The sequence below is a fragment of the Electrophorus electricus genome, chromosome 8 (assembly GCF_013358815.1).
Source record: "Electrophorus electricus isolate fEleEle1 chromosome 8, fEleEle1.pri, whole genome shotgun sequence".
In the NCBI taxonomy this organism is placed as follows: Eukaryota; Metazoa; Chordata; class Actinopteri; order Gymnotiformes; family Gymnotidae; genus Electrophorus; species Electrophorus electricus.
In genome coordinates this window covers 25,458,410-25,483,817 of record NC_049542.1, presented here as the reverse complement: position 1 = coordinate 25,483,817, position 25,408 = coordinate 25,458,410, and the positions used below count along the sequence as shown (strand labels likewise).

The following is a 25,408-nucleotide window of genomic DNA, read 5'->3' as shown; positions in this document are numbered from 1 at the left end:
GCTATTGTTTGAGAGCACATGTATATTATAGTTGGGCCTATTTAAGACATTTAAGATATATGAGTGACAATTTTGTTCAGACTGACAATAATTAGATTGGGTTTCTTGCAATAACAGAGCTAGCGAATAGGATTTAAGGTTCTCTCCTGAGCTGATGAGTGCAACGGGAATGAAACTCCAGCGCAACAGGGGGTGCTAATGCACTTATCGACGGTGTGTGAGCCGCCCAGCAAAACTTTGAAGAAGAAGACAACGAAGAAGAAGCAGAAGTTGCTATAGCCAGTGTTTACGATTGAGAGATTGTTGGGCAGAACTACGTGAACGTAAGTTTCATCAAAGGCATTCGTCGTTATATTTGTAAAAAGGTTTGTGAGTTTAGAGCTAGATTTGGAAAATATGTATGGTTTTTGCCATGATTATTAGAGATTTTTAAGTTTATAACTCGCATTAGCTAGCTTGCCTGTAAGACAGCCTACATGCACGCACTGGCCAGTTTCACATGGCACTAAGAACATAGAAATACTCGTTTAAACTAAGTTAAATGGTTTAGAAATGTAGGCCCATGTATAGACAAAATGATGATTCGTGTGTTAAATGTGTTTTCTTTTCTATGAGGTTTACGTTTTATGCTTTCAGCGTCAAGTTGTTTTTTTTTGTTGTTGTTTTTTTAAAAATATATTTATATAGTTAAATATATTTATATAGAAGCCCTACCATAAGCAGCTAGCTAATTATGATTTCTGAATCCAGCGATGCACTGATGGCCATTAATGCTGATCTAGACAGTATGCTAGAGTCGGTGATTTAAAATGGAATATGGTTTAGTCCTTTTTTTGAACTGATATGTTAAAATGTCATCCTATAGTCGCAAAGCTCCACTTTCAAGAATTTAAAGTGGTTTCCCATCTTTACAGATGCAGCTGTTCCTTTTTAAAATAAATCTGCTGTTTTGGGTGTAATTTTAGATACTGTGGTTGCATCTTTTTGCAAATTTTGACGTTTTGACAAAATATTCCTTTCACAGCTACTAAGGTATGTTCTATTGTTTATCACAAAACATAGCTTGTTGCTTTCAATATGTTATTCATTTCTATATTATTTGGGTCAGTGCAAATACAATTGAACACACATGAATACATGTAAATGAATAGCACTTGTAAAGTTTTCTTCGGGTATGTATTAGTTTCACTGGAAAATTGGTATGCATGATTAACATGATTTAGCATGTGAACTCTGACAGAGCTGCTGTTGTCTGTTGTACTCCTGGTGTCCCCATTTATATATACCCTTGATGTCCCTGTTTATTTAAGATGTCCCTGATGGACTTGGGGAAGCGGCTTCTAGAAGCTGCGCGGAATGGCGAGGATGAAGAAGTGAGGACGCTTATGGCAAATGGCGCCCCTTTCACCACTGACTGGGTAAGGCGCACCTCCACTCCCGTGTCCACACACGCAGTGCGCAGCTTTATCTCTTTTTTGTATTTGTTATTAATTTATTGAGTGCTGTGGGGGGTGTTTTTGGTCACTTTGTTTGTGTCAGAATTTATGTTTGTGTGGTTGACACATCCAGCTGGGAACCTCCCCACTGCATCTGGCTGCGCAGTACGGTCACTGCTCTACAGCTGAGGTACTGCTGAGAGCAGGCGTCAGCAAGGACGCCCGAACCAAGGTTGACAGGACCCCGCTGCATATGGCTGCCACAGAAGGCCATGAGCTCATTGTGGATTTATTGATCCGGGTAGGTTGATGGTATTGTTTAACATTCGCTGCTCTGCTCTTTGGCGCTCTGCTGGACAAAAAGCCATAGTGGCTTTGGTGCTGTTAAGTGGTTTATTCAGATAATGGACATGGTATCAATATACTGACAGGAGAAAAGGTCATGCTTTTTTGCAATATATTTGCAGATAGGTTGTAAATTTGTTATAATATATTTTATGTAATTGTGTGTTAACGGCATGTTGGGGGAGGGGGGGGAGTTGGGTGCCTATATATGACACAAATTATTTTTCAACAATCATTCAATTTGTCAGAATGTTTGCATGTGACGGAGCATTACTGAAAACAAAACTAAATGCTCTCTTTGCTTCTGTTAGGTATGGTGAGGTTTTCAAATGGATACGCTACAGGTTACTTACTACCTGTTTACTGCACATTGTATCTTCACTGCAGAATGGAGCTGACATCAATGCCAAAGACATGCTGAAGATGACTGCTCTGCACTGGGCCACTCAGCACGGCCACCACAAAGTCGCCCAGCTGCTTATCAAGCACGGAGCTGATGTTCACGCGCTCAGCAAGTTTGACAAGTCAGCCTTTGACATCGCTGTGGACATCCAGAACGCTGAACTCGTGAACCTGCTTCAGGTCGCACTGCTGCCCTATCACCAATGCTTATGCAGTACCTAGACATGGTTGTCACTTCTGATTGGAGTGCTGAATCTAGTTAAGCTCATTAGTAAATACGTTAGTAAATCCCCAACTGACTGTGTACGTGTAGTTGTGTATCTGTAGTGACCTGGATGATTATGAGTCGTTTAATGGTTGCTTTTCTCACTGTATGCGATACTCAGTTTCTCTGACATGGCTTTAAGGAGTCGTTTTTATTCTGTGCTCTGCTCTGCAGGATGGGATGCAGCAGCAGGTGAACAGGAATGCAGAAGCCTCCATTACCAGTGGAAACCCCCCGCCCCAGTTCATCATCCGTGGGGTCCACGGGCCTCAGGCTGGAGTCATCAGCCTCAGCAACCTCGTCAAACCCACCTCGGGTACGATGCAGATGGCCGGCTAGCCTATCGGGGTGGTGGGAGTGGAGATGTCCTTTGACATCATGATCAGCCTCTTATTACATTAACGCAAAATGCTGAACTTGCAGAATAGTCTTCTTTCAGTACTTTTACAATTAAAGCAAGTTTGCATTTTTGGTCCTTTGTTTTTGGAGTGATGTTTTATTAAATATTTCTTTGGTATGCATGGCCCTATGGGGTGGATGGTGTGTAGACAAAATGATCTCTGAATCTTTTATTTTGTAATGTAACAGTAGTTATTTGTCAGATTTTTCCACTTTAATTGGACAGATTTCATTGTACACCGTTACCAGGAAACACAGAAGATGCCATAGCGGTCAGTGCCTTGGACACCGGAATCCAGCAGTCAGTTAATGAAGCTGGTCAAAGGGTCATTACCATAGTGACAGATCAGCAAGGTCACCTACAGACCAGACTTGGCCAGCCAGTGTTTGTCACAATGCAGAATGGGAGGCAAGGTAAGGAATCTGTTCAGTCCTGCTCCTCTGAGGGTTGAGTGAAGCTTAAGGATGTGTATGTGGTCAGAGGTGTTATTCAGAGGTGTTACCTGTTTCCTGGCTTGTGTGCATGCGTGTACGTGTCTGTGTATACATTGTATTATTACAAAATCAGAGGTCATAACAAGATGCACAGTTAAACTATAGTGTCTGTTGTTGGCCAGAGGAGGATGGGCCCCCTTTGAGTCTTAGTTCCTCTCAAGGTTTCTTCCTCATGCTCTGTTGAGTTCTTCTTGCCTCTTGTCTTGCTCACTGGGGGCTTGCACTTGGACATTTGTAAGATGCTTTGACAACAACTGTTGTAAAAAGCGCTATATAAATAAATTTGACTTATCCGGTCCTATCTGTTTATATGAACCGAAACATTTGTTGTGTGATGTTTGAATAGTACTGTGTAACAAAGGGAAGCATCACTAGATTCTTTGTCCTGGAGGCCAGATGACATGTGTTTAGGAAAATGGGTGTTAAAGTAATAGTGAGTTTAAATGTATAGCTAGAGAGTGATATTCTTATCTTGAGGTGTAGCAATACACTGTATGTCATCACAGCTGGTTTTTTGTTTTTTTTCTCTCTTTATGCCTGCCCTTCACCCCACCTTACCCAGTATTAGCGGTTCCAGCCGGCCAGTTTATAGAGGAAGGAGTGGAAGATGATGACGAGCCCCCTGCCCGCAGGAGGAAGACTGAAGTCTTGTCAAATCGTGTTGAAGCAGGTGACATGGTCAGTCTGCCCAGTTCACTCCTCCAGGCATTGGCCTCATTCTGAATGCTCCTAATTATTTACTGCTCAATTCCTTAGTGTTGTTTTTGTTCTGACAAATTGTATTCCTCAGCAGGAACATATAAAATAAGGTTTAAGCTAAGCCTTCACTAACAGTCCCCTCCATGCCACATGGGGGGCTCTGTTCTCTCCTCTTCAGGAGGAGCTCCAACGGCAGCTGCAGGAAGCAAACCGGACGGCCCAGGCCTACCGTGAGCAGCTCCTCCGCAAGGAGCAGGAGGCTGAGGACTACCGCAGACAGCTGGAGGCCACAGCCCAGGCCAACGGCACCGCCTTGGCAGGCGGAAGAATGGTGGTGCAAGAGGAGGTGTATGTCGAGGATGCTGCACAGGTGCAGGGGGAGGAGGAGGTGTTGTTGCTCTCGGACGGTGATGTGGTGTTTAGTACAGAAGAGATCGATTCCACGGAAGATCAGGACACTGTGTCTGTTAACAGCAAGGTTTTGTCATAGCAGATTAACCTCTGGACTCAAAGCTCAGGGGAAGAAAGATTGCATCAGCACTTTCTCCCATGTTTCTCCTCCTTTTTTTGCCAGGTGGATTTCCCCCCACCCCCCCTTTTTTTTACATTTTTTTTGTTCTTTGTTTTTGTTTTTAGCTAAAGTTCAAGAATCAGCTTCATAATGTGACGTGTCTCAAATGCACGTGTGCCAAAGAAAGACTTCATTAGCTGGACCGAACTGGGTTTTTTTTTTTTTTTTTGTAATGCCTGGAATTTGTCCAATTCAACTGGAAACCATATGGAAGTGTGAGGGAGAGTTTCACATAATAAGGAAACCCTAAAGGCTCACAGACAGGACTCGTTATGCTGTCGGAGCTCTCCTTATGTTGCTCTACCCTGGTCTTGTATGACCTTGTATTTTGTGACTTTTCCTTTTTTAGTAAAACAATCCCATGAATTTTTAATTTTTATATAGTCTGTTTCATAGAAGCATTTAAAAACAGTCTTAAATTTTTCCCATCCATTTCAATATTTTTCTTAGTTACCCAGGATAATTCAATATAAAAAGTGCCTTTTCTTTGTAAGGATTGCATTGCTATGACTTTGTACCAGGGCTGATCAACTGTATTGAGAACACTCCACTTTTTACAGCATAAATTTACAAAACCACCTCTGCTACATATTAAGACTGAACACGGATTTTTGTATGGTCGCTGACTTGATCTCACTCCAATCACTGCTCTGAGACTGCATAATAAACTTTTATGAACCATCATAACCCCACACAGGAAATCGCTTTTACACATTCCATGTTCAGTGTCCTGGATCTGTGCTCTAATCCCCTCTGAAATGTTCTTGGCTTTCCTCTGTACCTTCAGTGAACAGAGCTGACCACTATCTAGGTTATTGCTTTAAAAAACTGCATATTTATTGTTTTTGCCATCATATACATGCAGTTGTATTGTGGTGTAAAATGAATAAAAACTGTCACCCATCTCATCTCACCCTTCTCATGTTCTACAGCAGTCTATCTTATAACCTGTGCCTGGAGATTGTAGTCCACATGTGGAAAAATAAATAACATGTTTCAGTGCTTTAAAAACACCAGAGCAGACTGGTAGAATTTTCCTTGGAATAATATGAGCTCTTTCTACAAGAGAATGAAAACAAACTCACTGGATGTCCTTTTGTGGGACGTTCCACATTAAGAAAAAATCTTAGGTATCAGGTGTCAGAATCGCAGTCAGTTTTACACTTATAAGGAACTTGAATGTAACATATCAAGCAGACAGACATACTGGACTATTTACAGTTATACAGCGTGTTCACAGAATAGCAAACAAACTACACTTAAAATATTTTACATAAAAGTAAAATAGAACAGAGGTATAAATGTGTTTGAGTAATGTTTGGAAAGATGTGATCCTTCATGTATACTTCATTATGCTGTGAAATGGGCATTTATGCAGATTGTTTTGGCTGGGTATAGATACAAGTTTGACTAGCACAAGAAAAGGAGATACAGTGAAATGTAGTGGTAGGCTAAAGTATAAAGTGTTCATTGTGTTTAGTGTGGGGCCACAGCCCTGGAAAAAAAGCTGTTCTTGTAAATAGGTTGTGCTGCCTGTCAGATTGTGCTTCAGGTATTATCTGAGAATCTTCTCCACAGTCCTCTTTATGAACTCGTTTGTTACTGTGGGGTAGAGGAAACCAAAGGGATATGGAGAAGGTAAAGATGAAATCAATGACTGGTATGGGACTGGATCATCAGAGACTGTGGTAAGAAAGCATATCATACCACTAGGGGGCAAAAAAAAAAAAAAAAAAAGACGCTGCTAAATCTCACGTGGATGGTCTCCAGACCTATAGACTCCAGATAAAATACATGCTTTATTGACAAACTCTTATTTGTATAAAACTGTTTATTTGTTAATTCTAGGAAAATACAACAGACATAAACTGAGGGGGAAAACAACAGCTGGGGATGAAAATTAAAACATGTAAAACTTGAAATATAAGATTAATGTTCTCCTTTATGGAGGCATGGGTGCTCTCATGGGTCCCCTGGGAGGTGCTGGTGGGCGGGGGGGCATGGGTGGTGGTCCTCTCTGAAAGCCGAAGGGAGGCGGTCTGGGTGGGCCTCCGCCGTAGCCTGGAGGAGGTATTGGAGGGGGGGGGGGCCCTCATGCCTGGATGCATCGGTGGACCTGTGGGAAAATGGAAATAGTTTGACAGAAGGAACCCAGATTACACAAGACCACATGATTAAACTCAGGGTCTGCCACTGCATATAGCTGCTCTGACATCCAGGCCCACTGCCACTAGTGTCTACACAAATAACTTCAACTGAACTGGTGTACTAAAGATGTTTTTTTCTCAAATTGCTCTTTAATCATTTTAATCAGATCAGGCTTAATTAGTGTGTGGCCACTGGAGCTCTAATGACTCAGCAACTGGAACCACCATTTAGGACACGTACCCATCGGTGGGCCGAAGGGCCCTCTTGGGGGCATGCCCATCTGTGGCGGCGGGGGCATTCCAGGAGGAGGCGGAGCCCGATGCTGACTGGACCCTGGAGGTCCAGGAGGTGGAGGTGCCATGCCAGGAGGCCCAGACGGAGGCATTGGCATAGGCGGCATACCTGGGACCACAGGTTATACGCAAAGGTTATTCACACAGGTAGGAAAAGTGCAGAGAAATTAGATTTATGGCTCCAAAACTGACATATCAAATCAATAGCATTTATTGATCCAAAACTTCCACAAGAACTTTTAGCATAAGCAGCACAGCTGTGACACATGGTAGTCCATGTCCAGGAAATCACGAGGTGTAAATAATTCCACAAATGCAGGAATCAGACCATACTAACCTGGAGGGGGCATGCCAGCAGGAGGGAAAGGTGGGGCTCCTGGGGGAGGCACTGCAGATGCCCCCTGAGGGGCAGGTGTTCCTGGGGCAGGGGGCATGGGCATTCCTGGGGGCATTCCAGGTGGCAGTGAACCTGGGGGTGGCACAGGGGGAAACGTGCCTGGAGGCGGCATGCCTGCCAAAACAGGCCAAACACAGGGTTAAAATCCAGGAGAGCACACGATTATGATCCTTTCACATAATCCTTTCATTATGGTGTAGAATCGGGTTAGTGCTGCTGCCACTGTTAACATCTGTTCAAAGAAATTAACAACTGCCAACGCGGAAATTCAGTGACATGCATTCATCTGTCTGTTTATCCAATAACGAATTCAGCAAAGAGAAACAACAGTAGAAAATGTTTGGGTGGCCACTCACTAACTATTCATATTTTAAAAAATTACATTACATTTCAGATTGGAAAAAATTTTGCAACAATCTTTATAGTATTAACAGGTTAACTCAAACACATTTGGCTTGGGGTGTTTATTCTGACACCCAAACCATACTGATTGTGAATGATTATTAATTTCATTCTTGATCAGCGCAATACTGACAATTAGACTGGTCTGCATCACTAGAATGCAGCGATTCATTTGGAATGTTGTCTGGAATACCTGTGATTGGTCAGGAGGTTCACAGTACACAACCAAAATGGGTCATTGGTTAGAGAGCTCAAATGCATATTGTAGCCTTCTGTGAGATCAGCATTACAAAGGCAAGTATCACTATAAAGTATCAACATAACAATAGATTGTGCAGTCCTGACATTTCTCACAGGAGAGAATGCTGGATAGCCGAGGGCTAACTCACCAGGCATTGGGATTGCCGCTCCCAAAGTGGTCATGACGGGCGTGGGTGCAGTGGGAGGGGGCGGAGCATCAGCAAACAGTTGGTGCGGTCGGTCAGCCTGCGAGAGCGGGTTCTGTGCAGCCAGGAGGCGCTCTGCAGCGGAACCGTGCCGCTCGCCCTTCGAGTCCTTCTTAAAGGCGTAGGAGACGGTGATGGGCCGATTACACAGGTACTGCCCATTCATGGCCTCGATGGCTGCATCTGAAGCATCGAAGCTGGCAAAGTTGATGAAGGCGTAACCTTTGGAGTTACCCGTGTCTGGGTCGCGCATGATCTTGGGCGTCTGCAGAATTACGCCGAATGCACTGAACGTGTCGTAGAGGAGTTTCTCGTCGATTTCTGGGTCCAAGTTGCCGATGAAGATGTTGGCACCCACGTCCAGGTTCTTATTGTGCGCCGAAGCTTTGTTCACTCGTATGGGTTTGCCATACAGTTTGATCATGTTCATGATCTTTATGGCATAGTCAGCGTCTTCTTCACTGAGGAACTCCACAAAGCCATAACCTTCAGAATACATTTGAATGTGGCTAAATTAATTCATTAATGTAAAAAATGTTAGATTCAAATTATTGTGATGAACAAGAACATTTAATTATTAACCAAATCCAGTTCTATTCATCGTGGTGTTGCGGTTTTAAAATAAGAATCAGTACCACTCACTTTCCTCGCTATGCTGAAAACCGAGCTCAGTGCTTACAGGACACAGGTGAAGTAACTCATATCCAGACATAATTTACAGACATGCAGACATGTACACGTATAGTAAAAGTGTGTAGACGCTGTATATGAATACATCAGCTCAGGATATCCTATTTATTACATTTGTGGATTATGTCTATTGTTTACTAGGTCTGTGGATATTACACAGCAAGCCTCTCAATTAACAAGGAATTTTACACTGACCTTCAAAGTAATCCAGTCTAAAGCATTTCAAAGCTAATGATTTGATATTCTCACTTATTTTTTTGTGTGGAACCAACTAGCTACTTATGCACACGGCCCTTGCTGAATATGCATATGCATATGTGGACTGTGCTCACCTTGGTGTTGCCCCGTCACCCTGTCTTTGGGCATGTGTGTGTTCACGACTGGTCCAGCTTGGAGGAAGAGCTCCCACAACAGTGGCTCTGATACCTTTTCATCGAGACCGCCTACATATACCGTCGCATCTAAGGGAAAAAACAAAACAGGATAATTAGCACAAAATAAACAAACTAAATATACCAAAATATTTAAAAAGCACACAAAAACATTGTAAAGTACAAGCAGGTCTGTGGTACATTAACGTCCATGATCTGGTTGTTTTTAAACAACCAAGACTAGCAATATAGGCTAGCAAGGCTATATTACTTACACAGCAAGCTAGTAAGATAACGCAGCTGATTAACGTCTCCAGTTTTCGTACCAATCTAGTAAAATTTAAATTCACCCACATATACACCTCAGAAAATACATAAATATGGTAGCTAATAGCATACTAGCAATTCACAGATTCAGGATTAGCTACCCAGCTAGCAAACTGGCGCTTTGTTGATGCTGGCTCAGGCAGACGAATTGAATGCAAATTATATCTTATTACATATTTAATACAGTGCTAATGGTAAAGAGCATGACCTTCCAGTTTGTATTCGATTTATCACGACGTACCTAGTTTCAAATTAGGAGCTATATAACTAATTACCTTGGTTACGTTCTGATATGGGCCCTGCAGCCATGATGAAACCGGCGTGTGATTTGGCGGAAGTTCGACTTTTTCAGAGCGGTGAACAACGGGCTTCTATGGCCGTGGCACTGCACTGCCATCTATGGACCGACATCGGTTAACTCATAAACGAATAATCACTCGTTTAAACCGACTCTACTTCTCAGCGTGTACGTGATCAAATGACACACAGAAATATGTAGAAAAAAGTGAAATAATTAATACGCATTATTCAGAAAATGTCCTTCTGGAAAGGTTTAATGATATTTTAGTGATTACAATATAGTAAAAAGTAAATGTGAAAACAGTTAAACCAGTTTCTGGGCAGGTGTAGGCCAAGCCTTGGAAATGTACACCAGATTCACAGTAAGACCATCAGAGCTTCACAATTCATTAAATCTCCACGGTTGCATGCAAAACTACATACTGCATACTACATATAAACCAGCCTATGTGTTACCATATGTTATATGTTGTTGAAAGAGACCAATATGTTAGATATGCATTGCACATCAAGGAATTTGCCCGTGTTGGTCCATTAAGTATTTATTGCATAAAGCTAATGCACCTTAAAAATGCATTTTACAAAGATTCGGCCAGGCTAGGCAAGTTTATTTGCATACCACTTTTCAGAGTGGCAATTCAAAGTGCTTTATATAGATGTATAATGTACATCATTGTATGTAAAATATACAGTGTAATCCTTTTTTGTTGAATTTTCATCATTGCAGGGAGTTAATGGGAAAAAAACTGCTTAGAAAGACCTGGATTATATCCTTTAAATCAATCTGTTTACATCAATGTACTGTCAGGTCAGCAGTGCATGATGTCGTGTTCAAACATACCTCCATGCTGTTGGCAGGCTGAGAGAGAATGGATGTGATTTTGTCACTCCCAGAGACATTGTGCAGCGGTGGACATACCTGTTTTTCCTGCTCTACTGCCTCCCAGTCAGATGTCACATCAGTGCAGGAACTCAAAGGAGAGGCTGACAGCATGTAATCTTTAACTTAGATTAACAAACCGATGGTTGTACCAGCCCAGAGTTTTCTCCTTTTCTCCCACCCGGGACACTTAGAGCTGTTGGACGTGCCGTTGACGTAACTGCTTTGATCACTTCTTAAGATAAACATGGGAACAGATTTTGGTTATAACTTTGTTTTCAAAGGTAAGATGCTTTTTCTGAGTTGATTATCTATCACCTTTTTCCAAAGAATACCTTTACTTTGCTTATGGTTTAAAAGTTGCTTTGTTTTATACTATACTCAGATATTAAAGAGATATACTCATCATTTGTAATGGTTATTGGTGATAACACAATGTAATACAATGTCAAAAAATAACATAATGTCAAAAAATAACAGTTGAGCTATGTGAATGTAGCTTTTATCAGTGAGGATGATGTTTCCTGTTACATGTGTCCTCCGTTTCTCTCATGCTTTAGTTGTACTAATTGGGGAATCTGGAGTTGGAAAGAGCAACTTGCTATCAAGATTCACAAAAAATGAGTTCAATCACGACAGCCGCACAACCATCGGTGTGGAGTTCAGTACTCGGACTGTTGAGATGAACACGGTCTCCATCAAAGCCCAGATCTGGGACACTGCTGGACTGGAGCGTTACCGGGCAATCACATCAGCGTGAGTCCATACTGTCATGCAAGTCTGCGGCGTTCCAGGAAATTAATGAAACCTTCACAGAACCTCAAACCAACGTCTATTACAACACTCAGCAAACTTTACCTGTTTCTACCATTCAAAAAAATCAGAAATCTCATTAACCCTTTTTTGTAAATCTGACACTAACCTAGATGACTGCATGGTGATATTCCAAATGGATTTCATGATATAGATGCACTGCTCCAGTACTCACCAAGTTGAATTTCAATATATTATAATATAATATAACCCATATTTAATATGTGTGTGGTCTAAAAACATAGAACTCTATAAAGTAGGTCCTCAGTCCAACTGCACTGCAACTATGAACATTTTATTAATTCAATTCCATGCCCAAACACTTCTGAGCCTGATAATGCTAACCATATGGTGCAGAGTGCTGATCGCCCTCTGAACTAGAGACTGAACTTTGCCATGTAGCCCGGCTGGGGGTCTGTGAGAATTGGATGCAGAACCTCTGACCTAAAATGTCTAATTTGCTTTTAGGTATTACAGAGGGGCAGTGGGGGCTCTCCTTGTTTATGACATCACCAAGCACCTGACATATGAAAGCGTGGAGCGCTGGCTGAAGGAGCTGTACAACTACGCTGACCCTCACATCGTTGTAATGCTGGTAGGTAACAAGAGTGACCTGGCCTTCCAGCGCACGGTGCCTACAGAGGAAGCCAAACACTTTGCAGGCAAGTAAAAACCTCTGCCACACCTCATAACCATGTAGTTGGTATTATTAACTCTGGTTACCTTAGTGCACCTTTAACCAGGAACGAAAGTGTTGAGTTGAGGCTGAATTGTGTTTGACTAACGTGGGCTATGGCATTTTTTTGTCATGCAGAGAGCAGAGACTTGCTTTTCATGGAGACATCAGCACTTGACTCCACCAACGTTGAAAGTGCCTTCAACGAGGTCCTAGCAGGTAGGCATTTCACTGAGCTATCCAATAGGAAGGTTGGCCTTAGTTAAAGAATATACTGAAATGGATCCAGTAACCATAGAGGAATAAACAGACATCAGTTTTATTGCTATAAAGAAATCACATCCACCAGCTTTGTATATCGTCATTTTTCCTTCCAGCTATTCACAACAAAGTGGCCAGTAGGGAGGTCACACGGGGCTCTATCTGTGCTGTAACCATGGGCCACATGGGGCCAGACAGCGAGGTCAAAGAAACCCGCAGGACCTGCTGTAAAAACCTCTGAGCAGGTGCACCAATGCTGCCTCTTGGTACCATAGTGAATCCTAAAAACAGCCATCAAAGTTTTTTTTTTTTTTTTTTACCAAGTGTGGTTTTGTGACCTTTGCACTGATACTCCTGGATTGTGAATTATGTAGAGTGTGCTAATGTTAACCATTATATTGGTAGCTGTGGTATAATGCTTTTTTAATTTGCTCATAATTTGTCTGTAGCAACAGAAAGTCCTAGCCCTATACACTATACAAAATAGCAAATGGTATATCCCACAAAACAATCTCACAAGATGCTGCCTGTTCTGGGATTTTGTTTAGTGGGCAGGACTTCTTTGTGGCTAGCTTTGTGCCAGGGTTCTGGTCAGGATTAATTTAATCATCCAAAGCACCTGCCATGTCATTCATCTTATAAGATCCGAAGGTTTTGTTTCCCCCAGCATGATTCATTCCTTGTGTTAAACTTGCTTTTTTTTACTGCACATGAACATGGGTCTTTTTCGTAACAGATATTGTAACTGAAAGGATTTATTTTTATACTCAAGACAGTGAGTCAAGTATCTTAGAAGGCAAACATCAAATGTTTACACCCTTTATGTATTTTTCCTAAATTCTTAGTGCTATATTCGTGAACAAGAAACTTTGTTTCATAAATACACCAAATGCCATATTTTCAACAATAAATGTGTCTCACTGTATCAAAAATGACCACAAACCTGTTTCTCTTACTGCACTATTCAGGAACCTTTCCAGATTGTCTCTGCCAATTTACATCAATATTCATTTTGACTAAAAAGGTGTCTGATGCCACATCTAGTGATCAGCAGTTTCCTGTCATGCTATGTTCTTTTGGCTTTAGGTTAGGCTTGTTTAAGCTGAGTTGTGACATTCTGAGCCTTTGTTTCTTACAAGTGGCCACCAGCAGCTGGTTTTGCTTCCACACCCAAAGTCACTTTGGTGCCAATAACCTCTTAAAGCAGGTGCAAACTAAATGCAATAGCTTTCACAACAAAATGTATTACGCTGCATCAATTATTCAAATTCTGTTTACTCTGGACTATGTCAGCTCAAAATTAAATAAAAAAAAAATTAAAGTTTTTTAAAAAGTAGAAAAATTACCTTATTTACATTTATAAATGCATTGTGTACATGTGTATTGACTTGAGACACACACACACACTCCATAACATTTAATGTCATTCAAGCAGTAACCAAATTTTTCATCTGAAAAATATTTTACAACCTCCACAGATAAATCATCAGTTCAACAGCAACTGTTGGACTGCACTCTCTCCATGCATAGAGTTTTCCTTCAGATGTGAACACACTGCTGTTTTCCATTCTTGGTTTTAAACTGTGCATTGATGTCTCCCCCTCTGACTCCTAATCAGTTGAGCTGGCACACGCAGTCGGTGCCAGGGTACTGGGGCAGGCCGAGCTTGTACTTCTTCTCCAGGGCTGGGGGGACAAAGCGCCCACCCAGGTAGTGGTAACGGCCCACGAAGTGAGCCGCTGCCTGCTTTGGGGCAGTGAGTGAGATGAGCATGTCCGGCTGGATGCCATCACTGGAGCCCTTTTCCACGTCCCAGCCTAGAGGAGGACATGGAAAACCAGCCGATAATCTGAGTGATGAGCTCATTCCAGCTGGAGTGAAATCTGACATGTGGCTGAGTCAACAGCACCAACGTCAGAACACTGTGCTGTGGGCCAGAGGGCTACACGCAGGGCCATATGCACAATTTGAAATCAGTCAATCTAAGGGAAAGCAGCAAGCGACAGTCTAAATCACGAATGATGGTGAATCACTGCATGTCACACCAACACTAACATTTAGTCCAGGACTAGGCTTAGTCCATACTGGCCCAAACTAACACCTTAGCTAAAGATGTGTCGACAGACTACGAGCCAGCGTTGGGTACTCATCATTACCACTGAAACCATCATAAAACCTGAAAGCCTGGCAGGCTGTGTCGCATCAGCCTCACCTGAGGGGATGTCCACACTCGCAATAGGGACTGTGACTTTCTTCAGCACTGACAAGATGTCCCCAAAGGGCTCACGCACTGCACCTTTAAAGCTGAACCCAAAGATGGCGTCAACCACCAAGTTATAGACTTCATCAATCTCCTCAGCCTATAGAGAAAATAGATAGATTCATTTTGTCATTGCTTTGTCAGTACAAGGCAATGAAATACATTTAGCATCTACCAGAAGTGCAAATAGCAGCAATGTGCCTAAATATATAACTATGGCATTTTTATATATATATATATATATATATATATATATATATATATATATATATATATATATATATATATATATATATATATATATATAAATAAAATATACATACATACATATATATATAAAATATACATACATACACACACAATAATATATACACACACACAATACAATGTATGAAGTACGTACAATAGTGTAGTGAATATTTACAGTGCATCTTTACATAGTATGTACAGGATAAATATAAACAGTAGTGTATATCCAGTATGGTGAATGCTAAATATAAATAAGTCCAGAGTACACTGTATGGACGGTGAAGGATCAGCAGTATTTATCAGCATGTTGTAGAGTTAAGTAGAGCGATGGTGAATGGAAAGAAGCTGGACCCGAGCCGACTGGTTCTAGCAGATATGTCCTCCCAGATGGTAGGAGGTTAAACAGTGTGTGGTTGGGGTGGGTGGAGTCCCTGATGATGCTGCGTGCTCTGTGCACACAGTGCTGGTGGTGAACGTCTCCAATGGCAGGAAGCTGTGCACCAGATACACTGAGCATTCTTCACCACCTTTTGCAGGGCCTTCCTGTCCGCCACAGTGGAGCCGTCGTACCGCACTGTCACACAGTTGGTCAGAACACTCTTGATGGTACAGCGATAAAAGTTAGTCAGGATCTGAGGAGACAGATGGTCCTTCCTTGGTCTCCTCAGGAAATAAAGACGCTGGTATGCCTTCTTGACCAGATGTGTTGAGTGTCCATGGAAGATCCTCAGAGATGTGGACACCCAGGAACTTGAAACTGGAAACACGCTCTACTTCTGTTCCATTGATATGAACAGGAGAGTGTGTGCAGCCTTTGCTCTTTCTGTAGTCCACAATGAGTTCTTTGGTCTTTTCGGTGCTGAGGGAGAGGTTATTGGAGGAACACCAGGTTGCCAGATGCTGGAGCTCCTCTCTGTAGGCTGTTTCATCATCATCGCTGATGTGTCTGATCACAGTTGTGTCATGTGCAAACTTAATGATGATGTTAGATCTATGCAGAGGCACACAGCTGTGGGTGAACAAAGAGAAGAACAGAGGGCTTAACACACAGCCCTGTGTTCAGAATGAGGCTGGAGGACATGTGACTGCTCAACCTCACAGCCTAGGGTCTGTTGGTTAAGAAGTCCAAAACCCAGTCACACAAGGGGGTGCTGACTCACAGGTCACTGAGCTTGGTAACTAGCCTGGTAGGGATGACCGTATTAAAAGCAGAGCTAAAAGTCAATGAACAGCATATGCACGTAGGTGTTCCTGTTGTCCAGGTGGGTGAGAGCAGAGTGAAACAGTAGAAATGGCATTCTCGGTGATGGTGGAAGCGTGGCCTTCAGATGACTGAGAACAAGTTTCTCAAAGCACTTCATCACCATGGCTGTGAGTGCAACAGGGCGGAAGTCGTTCAGACATGCTGCAGAAGACTGCTTTGACACCGGCGTGATGGTGGATGTCTTCCAGCATGTTGGAACAGCAGTCTGAGCCAGTGACAAATTAAAGATGTTATTAAAGACCTGAGCTAGCTGTTCTGCACACGCTCCGAGGACACATCCTGGAATGCCATTAGGGCCAGCGGCTTTCCATGCATTTGCTCAGCTCAGTACTGAACGCACATCCTCAGTGGATAACATGGGAGGTTCACCTTTATGAGGAGGAGGCCCAGCTTATGTGGTGCGTTGTCTATTGCTGTGATCAAAATGAGCGTAAAACTGATTAAGCTCACCTAGGAGTGATGCACTGTTACAAGAGTCGGTGGGGGTCGCTTAGCATGTGATGGACTGGATGGCCATCCACATGCAGTGGGGGTCGGAGCTGTGGAAGTGATCCTCAATAGATAGTTTGTAGGTGGGTTTGGCTTTCCTAATGCCCCTTTTCAGGTCGGCCCTGGCTGAGATGTAGGCCTCAGCATCCTTGGCTCTCAAAGCAATGTCTCATGCCTTCAGCAGTAGGCGAACTTTGGCATTCATCCAGGGCTTCTGATTAGGAAAGATCTTCACATATCGAACAGTGGTGACATTATCAATATATGAGTTTATATAGTCCGTGACAGCAGAGGTGTATTTGTTCAGAACTCTGTGAGAGTCCACAGTGGCTTGTGAGGAGAACATACTCCAATCAGTGTTATGAAACTGAAGCTGTAGAGAGGAGGCAGCCCCTTCTGCCCACACTTTAACAGCCTTTGTTGCTATTTTCACACGCTTGATGAGTGGCACATACCTGGGGAGCAGGAACAATGAGAGGTGATCGGACTGTCCCACATGGGGGAGGGGAACAGCCTTACATGCCGCCACAATGTTCGTGTAAACCTGATCCAAAGTGTTGTCTCCTCTGGTTGGGCAGGAGACATTTTTATGAAATTTAGGCAGCACAGTGCATAAATTTGCATGATTGAAGTCCCCCGCAACAATAAAATGAGGAGAAATGTAAGGGACTGGCATCTTCCATAATCAGCTCCTCCTTTCATTCTGACATTAGCAGCTCCTAAGTGATATTGGATTACAGTTGTACATTTCTTTGTTCTAAAGAAATATTACATGGTAAGTAATGCATGGGAAGCATAATCTGCTCAACAGTAAAGAACAAATTAATTACACATAAAGGTGAAGCCTAAAATCTGCACAAAGTGCTGTTTTGTTGGAAAATAAGAAGAAAGCCTATACAGTGGGACAAAACGGAAAACTAAGGAAATGAATAACAGTTCCAGGAATGTGACCAACATGCAGATTCATTTTATGCATTATAAATATGTCAGCATTTATGCTGCGGTTTACCTCAGGCATCTTGGACAGGAAGGCTATCTCCATCTTCTCACACTGGGTGGTGAGATTGTGGAAGAGCTGTTTGTTTGGTCGCTTGGGGTACAGCACAGTAGGGTCATATCCCTGTTTAACACAGACAGTTAAGAGGTCATTTACACAGGACCACAAAAGCAGACGTGGGTAAACTCCAAATCCTAATTGTTAAATAATACATTATTGATACAAGCATGTACACATTGGCTAAAGTGCACATCATGCTCTTGCTAAGTGGAGTTAAAGACAGAAAGTAGAGAAAATATTAATTGCAATAAAATGTGCCAATCTGTAACAGCAAAGCAAATTTTTTGCCAAATATGTAGGTTTTCAGGTTTTCAAACTCAAATCAGCACTACTAGTATTCTGTTTTTAATTTTTAAAAATGCACACTTTGAATGAAAGCAATAAACATTTTCCCAGAAAGAGACATGTTTTACTTGCACCTCTGAAACCAATTTTAGGAACAGTGATTCAACACAGCAGTGAAACACTTACAAACAGCTTAAGGTGCCGTGCGCAGACCAGTCCATCCCCGCCGTTGTTGCCGGGGCCACATACCACCAAAACCCTGGGTGTGCTCTTCAACAGGGACTGCAGCGGGTAGCCCTGGAGGACAGAACACACACACAACCTCATGTTGTCGTTACCACTCACTCTTCACATGATCCCTCCTCTTCCTTCCACCCGAACACCATACGGGCTTTACCTTAGCGACGGCTATGGCACAGCTCTGGCCAGCGAGCTCCATTAGCTGGTCCACACTGAAACTGTACTCTGAGAAGAGCTCTTCATCAATGTGCTGAGCCTCTTCCTGACTATAGGAGGGTAGCCACCCCCCACCAAAAAAAGGAAATCTTATTGAATGCTTCAGATGAGAACACATTAGAATCTCAATAGAGATTTTAATGTCAAATCCTTTTAGTGTCTTATAGGGTTAGGCCATTTCCATTAACTGAACCAGTAGCTCAGTCTCCCAGACATGGATTAAACTTGTTCTTGAACTAAAATTCGGAGCTAATATTAAACCACCATAGGAAATTATTTTTAATTCGGGCTCAGGCTTAATCTAGTCCCTAGAGTATAACCTCCTGAGCAACAGTTATGGCAAATTTTTTTTTTTTTTTTTTACATCTTTTGTGCAATACATACTCTAAATATTTAATCGTGTTCGCCATCGTGCACGCCTGCCTCGCGGCAGACGCTTTGTATGGATTTTCACAAACGCGCGGGCACGTGCCAGTGCAGGCGCGGACGCAAGCCCCTCGCGACGTCACCAGGAGACCCACTCCGAACAGGGCTCGCACACCCCACATGCACCCGGACAGAGCTCCTGCAAATGTGAGCAGAAACAGTAGCCTTACTCCTGACTTACATTTACAACAGAATTATTAGACTGTGGAAGTGATCACATCAAAAAAAACAAAAACAAAAAAGCCACACACACACACACACACACACAACAACAACAAGCCACAACTCGACGGCTATGTTGTAGGAGAACCTATGGTTTTAATAGCTGTATGGACGGGAAATATTTTTTTGTGTGGCTAGTAAAGTTCTCGTAGGTTGTAAGAATAAAATGTGCATCCATTTACGTGAGTGTGCTTTTTGAGGAAACATGTATCTTTTAATAAGAACTGTTTAAAGAGATATTCTTAAACTTTTACTCCACAGTTCTCCCGAAATATCATCAAAAGCTGTACTGCTGACCGTTATACTGGAAAATTCTCAAAACCTGCGTCTTTTCTACATCTAAACAAAATGCGTGTCCCATCACTAACCTACTGTTAAATGAAACGTCTCCACGATAAAGAATAGCCAACATCAAGAAAGCGACTTAAAACTCATTTCTTAAAACAATTAACATGCAATGCATGTTGTGACCACAAAATATTAAAAGGAAACATTCACCATATCAGGCTAAGTGACTTACCGCTAGCTAGCCGCGACATTTTTTATCACTTACCTTTATCACAACAAAGTATAACTAGAAAACAGTCTACAAACGTTATTCGTTAAACAGCTTTCCTACTGAACAGAACAACTGCACGATATCTAACCAAGACATTTAATGGCAATGTAATCAACGTCAACAAGTCACCTGTGAAGATGGAGACCCAGTGGTTTCGTTACGACAATGACGAATTTTGCTTTTGGAAAGATTTTCAAATTAAAAGTCACCCGACAGGGATTTATTTTTCCAATTAAAACTAATAATACAGTAATTAAAGTTCAGAAATGAACATTGCCTTTAGTTTATACATATACATTTGTCATAAAAAATCATAGAATAATGGAAGAAGATCCCCATTTTATTTTACAAACAATATGCTTGCATTTATGATTAAATTAGTTTCACACTGTTTAGATTCTTTATTCCAAAAAACTGTGAAATATTTAAGAAGATAACATCTTAATAATCAGTGACATTACTGTTCAAACTGGTTATGGGTTTACAATTAAAGAATGATCATGTATAGCAACAGATGGTCTGTGTATTCTAAATGCATATTCTAACATATTCTACATACTTATGTATTATTTAATGCATTTTGCCATTTATTATTTGAAAATGTGTGTTAATGACCAATTGGCTAATTAACTGTTGCTACATCTTCTTGAAACCATGGTCCATGGCTCTCACTTGAAGGCTGTAGCTGCAACAACGGTACAGTAGAGCTGACTTTGGGCAGTACAGTGACACAGAATAAGCTTTGCGCAGGATCATTTTTGTGTTCTTGCTGAAAGTGGTGTTTGTAGATCAGAAGAAAGCAGACCACTAAAATCAGCAGGACTGTTTATTGGCACATTTATTGGCATTGGGCTGCTGGACCAGATGAGACAGCCTTGGAGAAAGATCAGAGGATATGCAAGATTACAGCACAAGACAAACTTGGTTCACATCATGTTTTTATTGGTATTATTAGAATGCACTTTGCTTGTATTTGATATCTGCTTATTTTGGTCCTTCATACATGAAATAATGGATTAATGGAGATATGAGCTAACTGTATCCTCATAAAAAAGCTCTTGGCCCAAGTAGCTTGAATCAAAACCTTAAAATCAGTCTAAAATCAACCTCTAAAACTGTCCATTAACACATAATAGCTTTAACTTAACACTTAACTTCAGCCTTACTCTAGCCCTGACAACTAGCCCTACCCTTTGTAGATGAGCAGGTGCAAGTACAGCTGAAATCACTGAAGTGAATCATCTTGTTCACTGGCCTCTCCTTCCTCATCCTCTTCCTCTCCTCCAGACATGCTCTGGTTTACCCTGGATAGTAGGTGAGGCAGTTTCATAACTATTTCCTCCTGTTCCTCCTCATCGTTATCTCTAGGTGGGTAGAAACGACGAGCTTTAGCCACAAAGTCATCTGCAGCATCTAGGTAGATCAACCGGTCCTGAGAGAGAGCGAGAAAGAGAGTGATGGAGAGAGAGGCAAAGAGAGGGAGCGAGCATCTTGACAAAGATGCAGCACCTGGCAATTGTTTGGAGAAACTTAAATGAACCTAAGATTTATTTAATACATTCTGAATATTGTGTTGTTTCACCAGCCCTGGTTCTAGACTGCTTTGCTTAGAGGGGGGTGGTAAGAAAACATAATGGGTGCGCATGTCTAGTCAGAACATGTCTTCATTCAGGGTTTGGTTTGAGGAGGGTGCAAAGAGATGCCAATGCGACAGTGAAACACACACACACACACACACACACACACACACACACACACACACACACACACACACACACACACACAGACCTAAATGCACGCACTCACATGCACGCACTCACACGCACGCACGCACACATGCACACACATACACATACCAACACACACACACACCTACACACACACTCACACACATCTACACACACACTCACACACACACACACACACCTACACACACACACTAACACACACACTAACACACACACACTAACACACACACACACACTAACACCTACACACACACACACTAACACCTACACACACACACACACACCCTAACACACACACACACTAACACCTACACACACACACACACACCTACACGCACACACACTCACACACCTACACACACACACACACACACTCACACACCTACACACACACACACACGGACAAAAACCTCCCGTTCTACCCCCTCTGGATTAATATAAATGTGATGTGATTTAATATGTCTATTATTTTCACTCTAACAATATGCGCAATTTACACATCAAGTTGCCTTTAGGTATATCAGGAATTCCTCGTGTCAAACAGACGAGGTTGTTTCGAGTATTTACTTTTCTCTCTGCACCTTCTTCCACAAGAAAACCAGTAACCAGCATTAACCAGTAAAAGATGTTTGGAGTTAATAAAAGTAACATTTTTTTTTAAAAGCAAATATAAACGAGAAAGGGCTTGCAGCTGATACTGATGGTAACGAAATATGTGGTTAAAAAAAATGCATACATTTATGTGCGCTTTCGGAAAGCTTTCACAACTAGCTGTGATGGCAAAGAATCGTTCAAAGCCGTGAACTTCTAAGGCGTATGTGTGGGAAAGAGCACAGCTAGTAGAAACTGTGGTCTGACATGATGTGGAGGAGTACCAGTTCTGTCAAGTTCTGTTGTTTTTAGCACAAAATGATGCAACATAAGTTTTCTTATCGATATATCCCATGTATTTCATAGGTTGCTTGTCTTGTACTATTACTCCAAAATGTGGAAAACTTACAAATAAAGAAAGATTACGTGTGACCTTTGTATATTATGTATACAGCTCTCACCAGGATGAAGAGATATCTTTCAGGTGGGGGTTCTCTGCTGTTGAAGATCGATGTCTCAGCATGAAGCGTTTGAAGGAGAGTTCGTGCCGTCGACGCGTTACACATGCGATCGTACGACGCACTCGCAGACACGGTCAGCAGTGATTCGGCCTCTGTCATAAACCCTGCAATGAAAGAGGGATTTTTGTTTTCTGCAGTATCCTTCCTTTATCAGCAAGTTTAATGTAAAATCTCTCATGAAACCTTTAGAAAGACTTCACAGGTGGATTCACAGGTGCACAGGTGCTTCACAGGTGCATAACAGCAAGTACTACTACACTATCATCACCAACAGCACATCTGTGTAAACAGCTCTCTCTCAACATTTCAACCCTCACCCAGATACTCCAGGATCATCTTCCACTTGTCTCGCACTTCTCTCCTAACCTCCCGCATAGCCTCTATGTCCACACTCAGCCGGCGGTAGCCCTGCAATGGAAACAGCTATACACACCACAGCACTGATCCCAGCAAAGCAACGGGATTGTTTCCTGGGCAACAACAGCTACACAAAATGAATAATGATGGTGGAGATGGGTTTGGGACTTCAGACTTCTCATCTATTACATCATGTCTGCGTTAAAAAAATATTTAATCTAAGATCTCTCTTTTGAAAAAACAATAAATATTTGTATTTAAATTTGTGTACACTTGTCACACTTATAACATTTTAATATTTTGAAAAGAAATTGAGTTTCTTATCTCAGTATGACTTGCAATATGCAACAGCTACCTCCAAAAAATTTTAGTACACGCAAACAGAAGAACAGTAGTAAAACGTGGTGTTCACAGCTGAGGACTGTGTGTGCTCTGAGTATGTCAGAGCCATGTGCTTGTGTATGAGAACCTCAGGGCTATGTTTGTGTGTGTATATACCTGTGATCCCCTGCGTGTCCTGGCCCTGCTCTGTAGCAGATTGTAAAGTGCTCGGTCATCATCTCTCTCTGAGTGGGAAGGGTCTCCTGGTTCACTCCATAAGTTGGTCTCCTGGTCCCGCCTCTTTTTAGCTTTGCGGTCAAAATACTCTAATGTCTCATTACTGACACACATGCACACATACACACACACACACACACACACACACACACACACACAAACTGCTGTTTTGTCATGTACAGTTGTAGCTCCTATACCCTCACTACAGCGTCTCAGGCTGAAGACAGGCTGTAGTGTGTAAGGGCAGAGTAATGCACTGGTGACAAGACACATGCTTCTCCAACATGGCCAAGGTGGGCTGGCTCTGGGGAATAATGGTAATTGGTGGGGATCAAAGTTAATCAAATAGGTGATTATTGTCAAAGTTAATCAGAACCCCAAAAGACCCACCATCACGGCAGGTAGACTGAGCCATCCGACTAACTTAGAGTGACCAGAGAACAAAGACACTTCTTAGGGAACACCCTCTAAGGCCACTGATGAATGTGAGTGAACATTTTATTCTTAAATGAATAGAGTCACCAAGACATTTCACAAAAGGGGTCTTTATGCATGGGACATTTTTGCCAAAAATATTCAACAAAACAACCCAGAGCACAGAAAGTCTTGTGGTCTGATGTCACTGAACTGAAATGTTTTGACTTGAAGGCTAGTCAACATGTGGCTCATACTGAACACTGGACAGGCGCCAGGTGACTCTGAGCTCTTCTGTAATGAGGTTATCTCAGTATCATGGTTAAATAAGCAGCAGAGCAGAGCAAAAAAAAAAAGAAAAAAAAGAAACCCACTTTTAAAAATGTTACATGCATTTTTGTTTCATAGAACATATTACATCAGAATTCACTGGTGATAATGCAGTTTCATTTAGAAATGACATTCATTTTTTATAAAAAAAATTTTTTCCCATTATATATATGTCCTTGTGTATTTAAATAAGTGTAGCAAAGAGCCAATGTGTCTTTGCTTCAGTTTATATATGCTTTATCAAAAACAACATTTAAATATGTCCACAAGATTGTGCATCTGACATACAGAAGTGATGAGCAGAGGAGCATTTCTAAGCACAAAAAAATGGACACTTCAGACTCAGAACTGGAGTTTAAAATTACACAAGATCTATAGCTATCCAAACAACTACCTCAGCCGCATGTAGTAAAATGGTTAAAACTTTCCCAAATGTAATGTCAGAAAAGCATTGACTCAGTGCTTAGATGGGAACACTGTGTATTTCCACAGTAGCAGCAATGAGATTATTCCTGCACATCTACTGTGCATGGAAGATATTTTGGAAGATGATTCACTTTATGTATATGTACATGCTGATCACCTTGAGTAAGAGTCTTGAGTAAGAGTAAGTGTGTCTGTGGTGGATACCTGAATAATGGCCTCTTTTCTTCTTCCTCCTCCTCATCATCAAAAGTACAGCAGCAGCAGCAGCAGCAAAATCTCACGCAAGCCCTCCTGAAGGCTGCACCCATCCTCACTGAAGGAAAACCATGTACGAATGTACAATTAAAAAAAAAAGTAAAAGAGACAGCAGAACTGCAGAGAGGAGGGGGCACCCACCCTTTCAGCATGTTCAGACTGCTGAATCACCTCAGGGCTGTCAGGGAGACCATTCAGATGCATCACACATAGAACACAGAACAGAGACAGAACACCTCACACAAATAACATAAAACACAGAGAATGCTTCACACATAGAACATAGACCACAGAAAACACACAGAACACAGAACACACATAGAAC

The 25,408-nt window shown here is 41.9% G+C and overlaps 5 protein-coding genes across 7 annotated transcripts; 2 read left to right on the top strand and 3 right to left on the bottom strand.

The window, feature by feature from the left end:
* Positions 1-237: 237 nt before the first annotated feature.
* gabpb2a (GA binding protein transcription factor subunit beta 2a) lies at positions 238-5,525 on the top strand. Of its 2 annotated transcripts, XM_027018967.2 has the most exons (8): positions 238-323; positions 1,311-1,418; positions 1,570-1,737; positions 2,169-2,363; positions 2,623-2,764; positions 3,097-3,261; positions 3,905-4,020; positions 4,220-5,525. In XM_027018967.2, the coding sequence occupies exons 2-8, from the start codon at positions 1,311-1,313 to the stop codon at positions 4,529-4,531; spliced, it is 1,206 nt and encodes a 401-aa protein (XP_026874768.1). In that variant the 5' UTR covers positions 238-323; the 3' UTR covers positions 4,532-5,525. The 2 variants fall into 2 exon arrangements, with proteins under 2 accessions (XP_026874768.1, XP_035385249.1); XM_035529356.1 differs by lacking the exon at positions 238-323 and having other exon boundaries at positions 1,328-1,418; positions 1,540-1,737.
* A 927-nt stretch (positions 5,526-6,452) lies between these two features.
* Positions 6,453-10,022, bottom strand: sf3b4 (splicing factor 3b, subunit 4). Its single transcript, XM_027018966.2, is given in 7 exon segments — positions 6,453-6,698; positions 6,700-6,728; positions 7,001-7,162; positions 7,391-7,564; positions 8,242-8,784; positions 9,321-9,449; positions 9,962-10,022. Coding segments are annotated over 7 exon segments (1,215 nt in total). The 5' UTR covers positions 9,996-10,022; the 3' UTR covers positions 6,453-6,554.
* Positions 10,023-10,690: 668 nt separating this feature from the next.
* rab25a (RAB25, member RAS oncogene family a) lies at positions 10,691-13,954 on the top strand. The gene is made up of 4 exons (XM_027018950.2): positions 10,691-11,622; positions 12,148-12,341; positions 12,494-12,574; positions 12,733-13,954. The coding sequence occupies exons 1-4, from the start codon at positions 11,381-11,383 to the stop codon at positions 12,855-12,857; spliced, it is 642 nt and encodes a 213-aa protein (XP_026874751.1). The 5' UTR covers positions 10,691-11,380; the 3' UTR covers positions 12,858-13,954.
* Positions 13,955-14,018: 64 nt separating this feature from the next.
* On the bottom strand, positions 14,019-20,061 carry naxe (NAD(P)HX epimerase). 2 transcript variants are annotated; one of them, XM_035529120.1, is made up of 7 exons: positions 20,013-20,061; positions 19,061-19,241; positions 18,618-18,726; positions 18,407-18,517; positions 17,888-17,998; positions 14,829-14,976; positions 14,019-14,433 (listed from the first exon to the last, which is right to left on the bottom strand). In XM_035529120.1, exons 2-7 carry the CDS (start codon positions 19,222-19,224, stop codon positions 14,231-14,233), a joined length of 846 nt encoding a protein of 281 aa, XP_035385013.1. In that variant the 5' UTR covers positions 19,225-19,241; positions 20,013-20,061; the 3' UTR covers positions 14,019-14,230. The 2 variants fall into 2 exon arrangements, with proteins under 2 accessions (XP_035385013.1, XP_035385012.1); XM_035529119.1 differs by lacking the exon at positions 20,013-20,061 and adding an exon at positions 19,878-20,006.
* Positions 20,062-20,696: 635 nt separating this feature from the next.
* On the bottom strand, positions 20,697-25,136 carry mreg (melanoregulin). The gene is made up of 5 exons (XM_027018972.2): positions 25,033-25,136; positions 23,599-23,761; positions 23,061-23,151; positions 22,684-22,847; positions 20,697-21,315 (listed from the first exon to the last, which is right to left on the bottom strand). Exons 1-5 carry the CDS (start codon positions 25,134-25,136, stop codon positions 21,109-21,111), a joined length of 729 nt encoding a protein of 242 aa, XP_026874773.2. The 3' UTR covers positions 20,697-21,108.
* Positions 25,137-25,408: the final 272 nt, after the last annotated feature.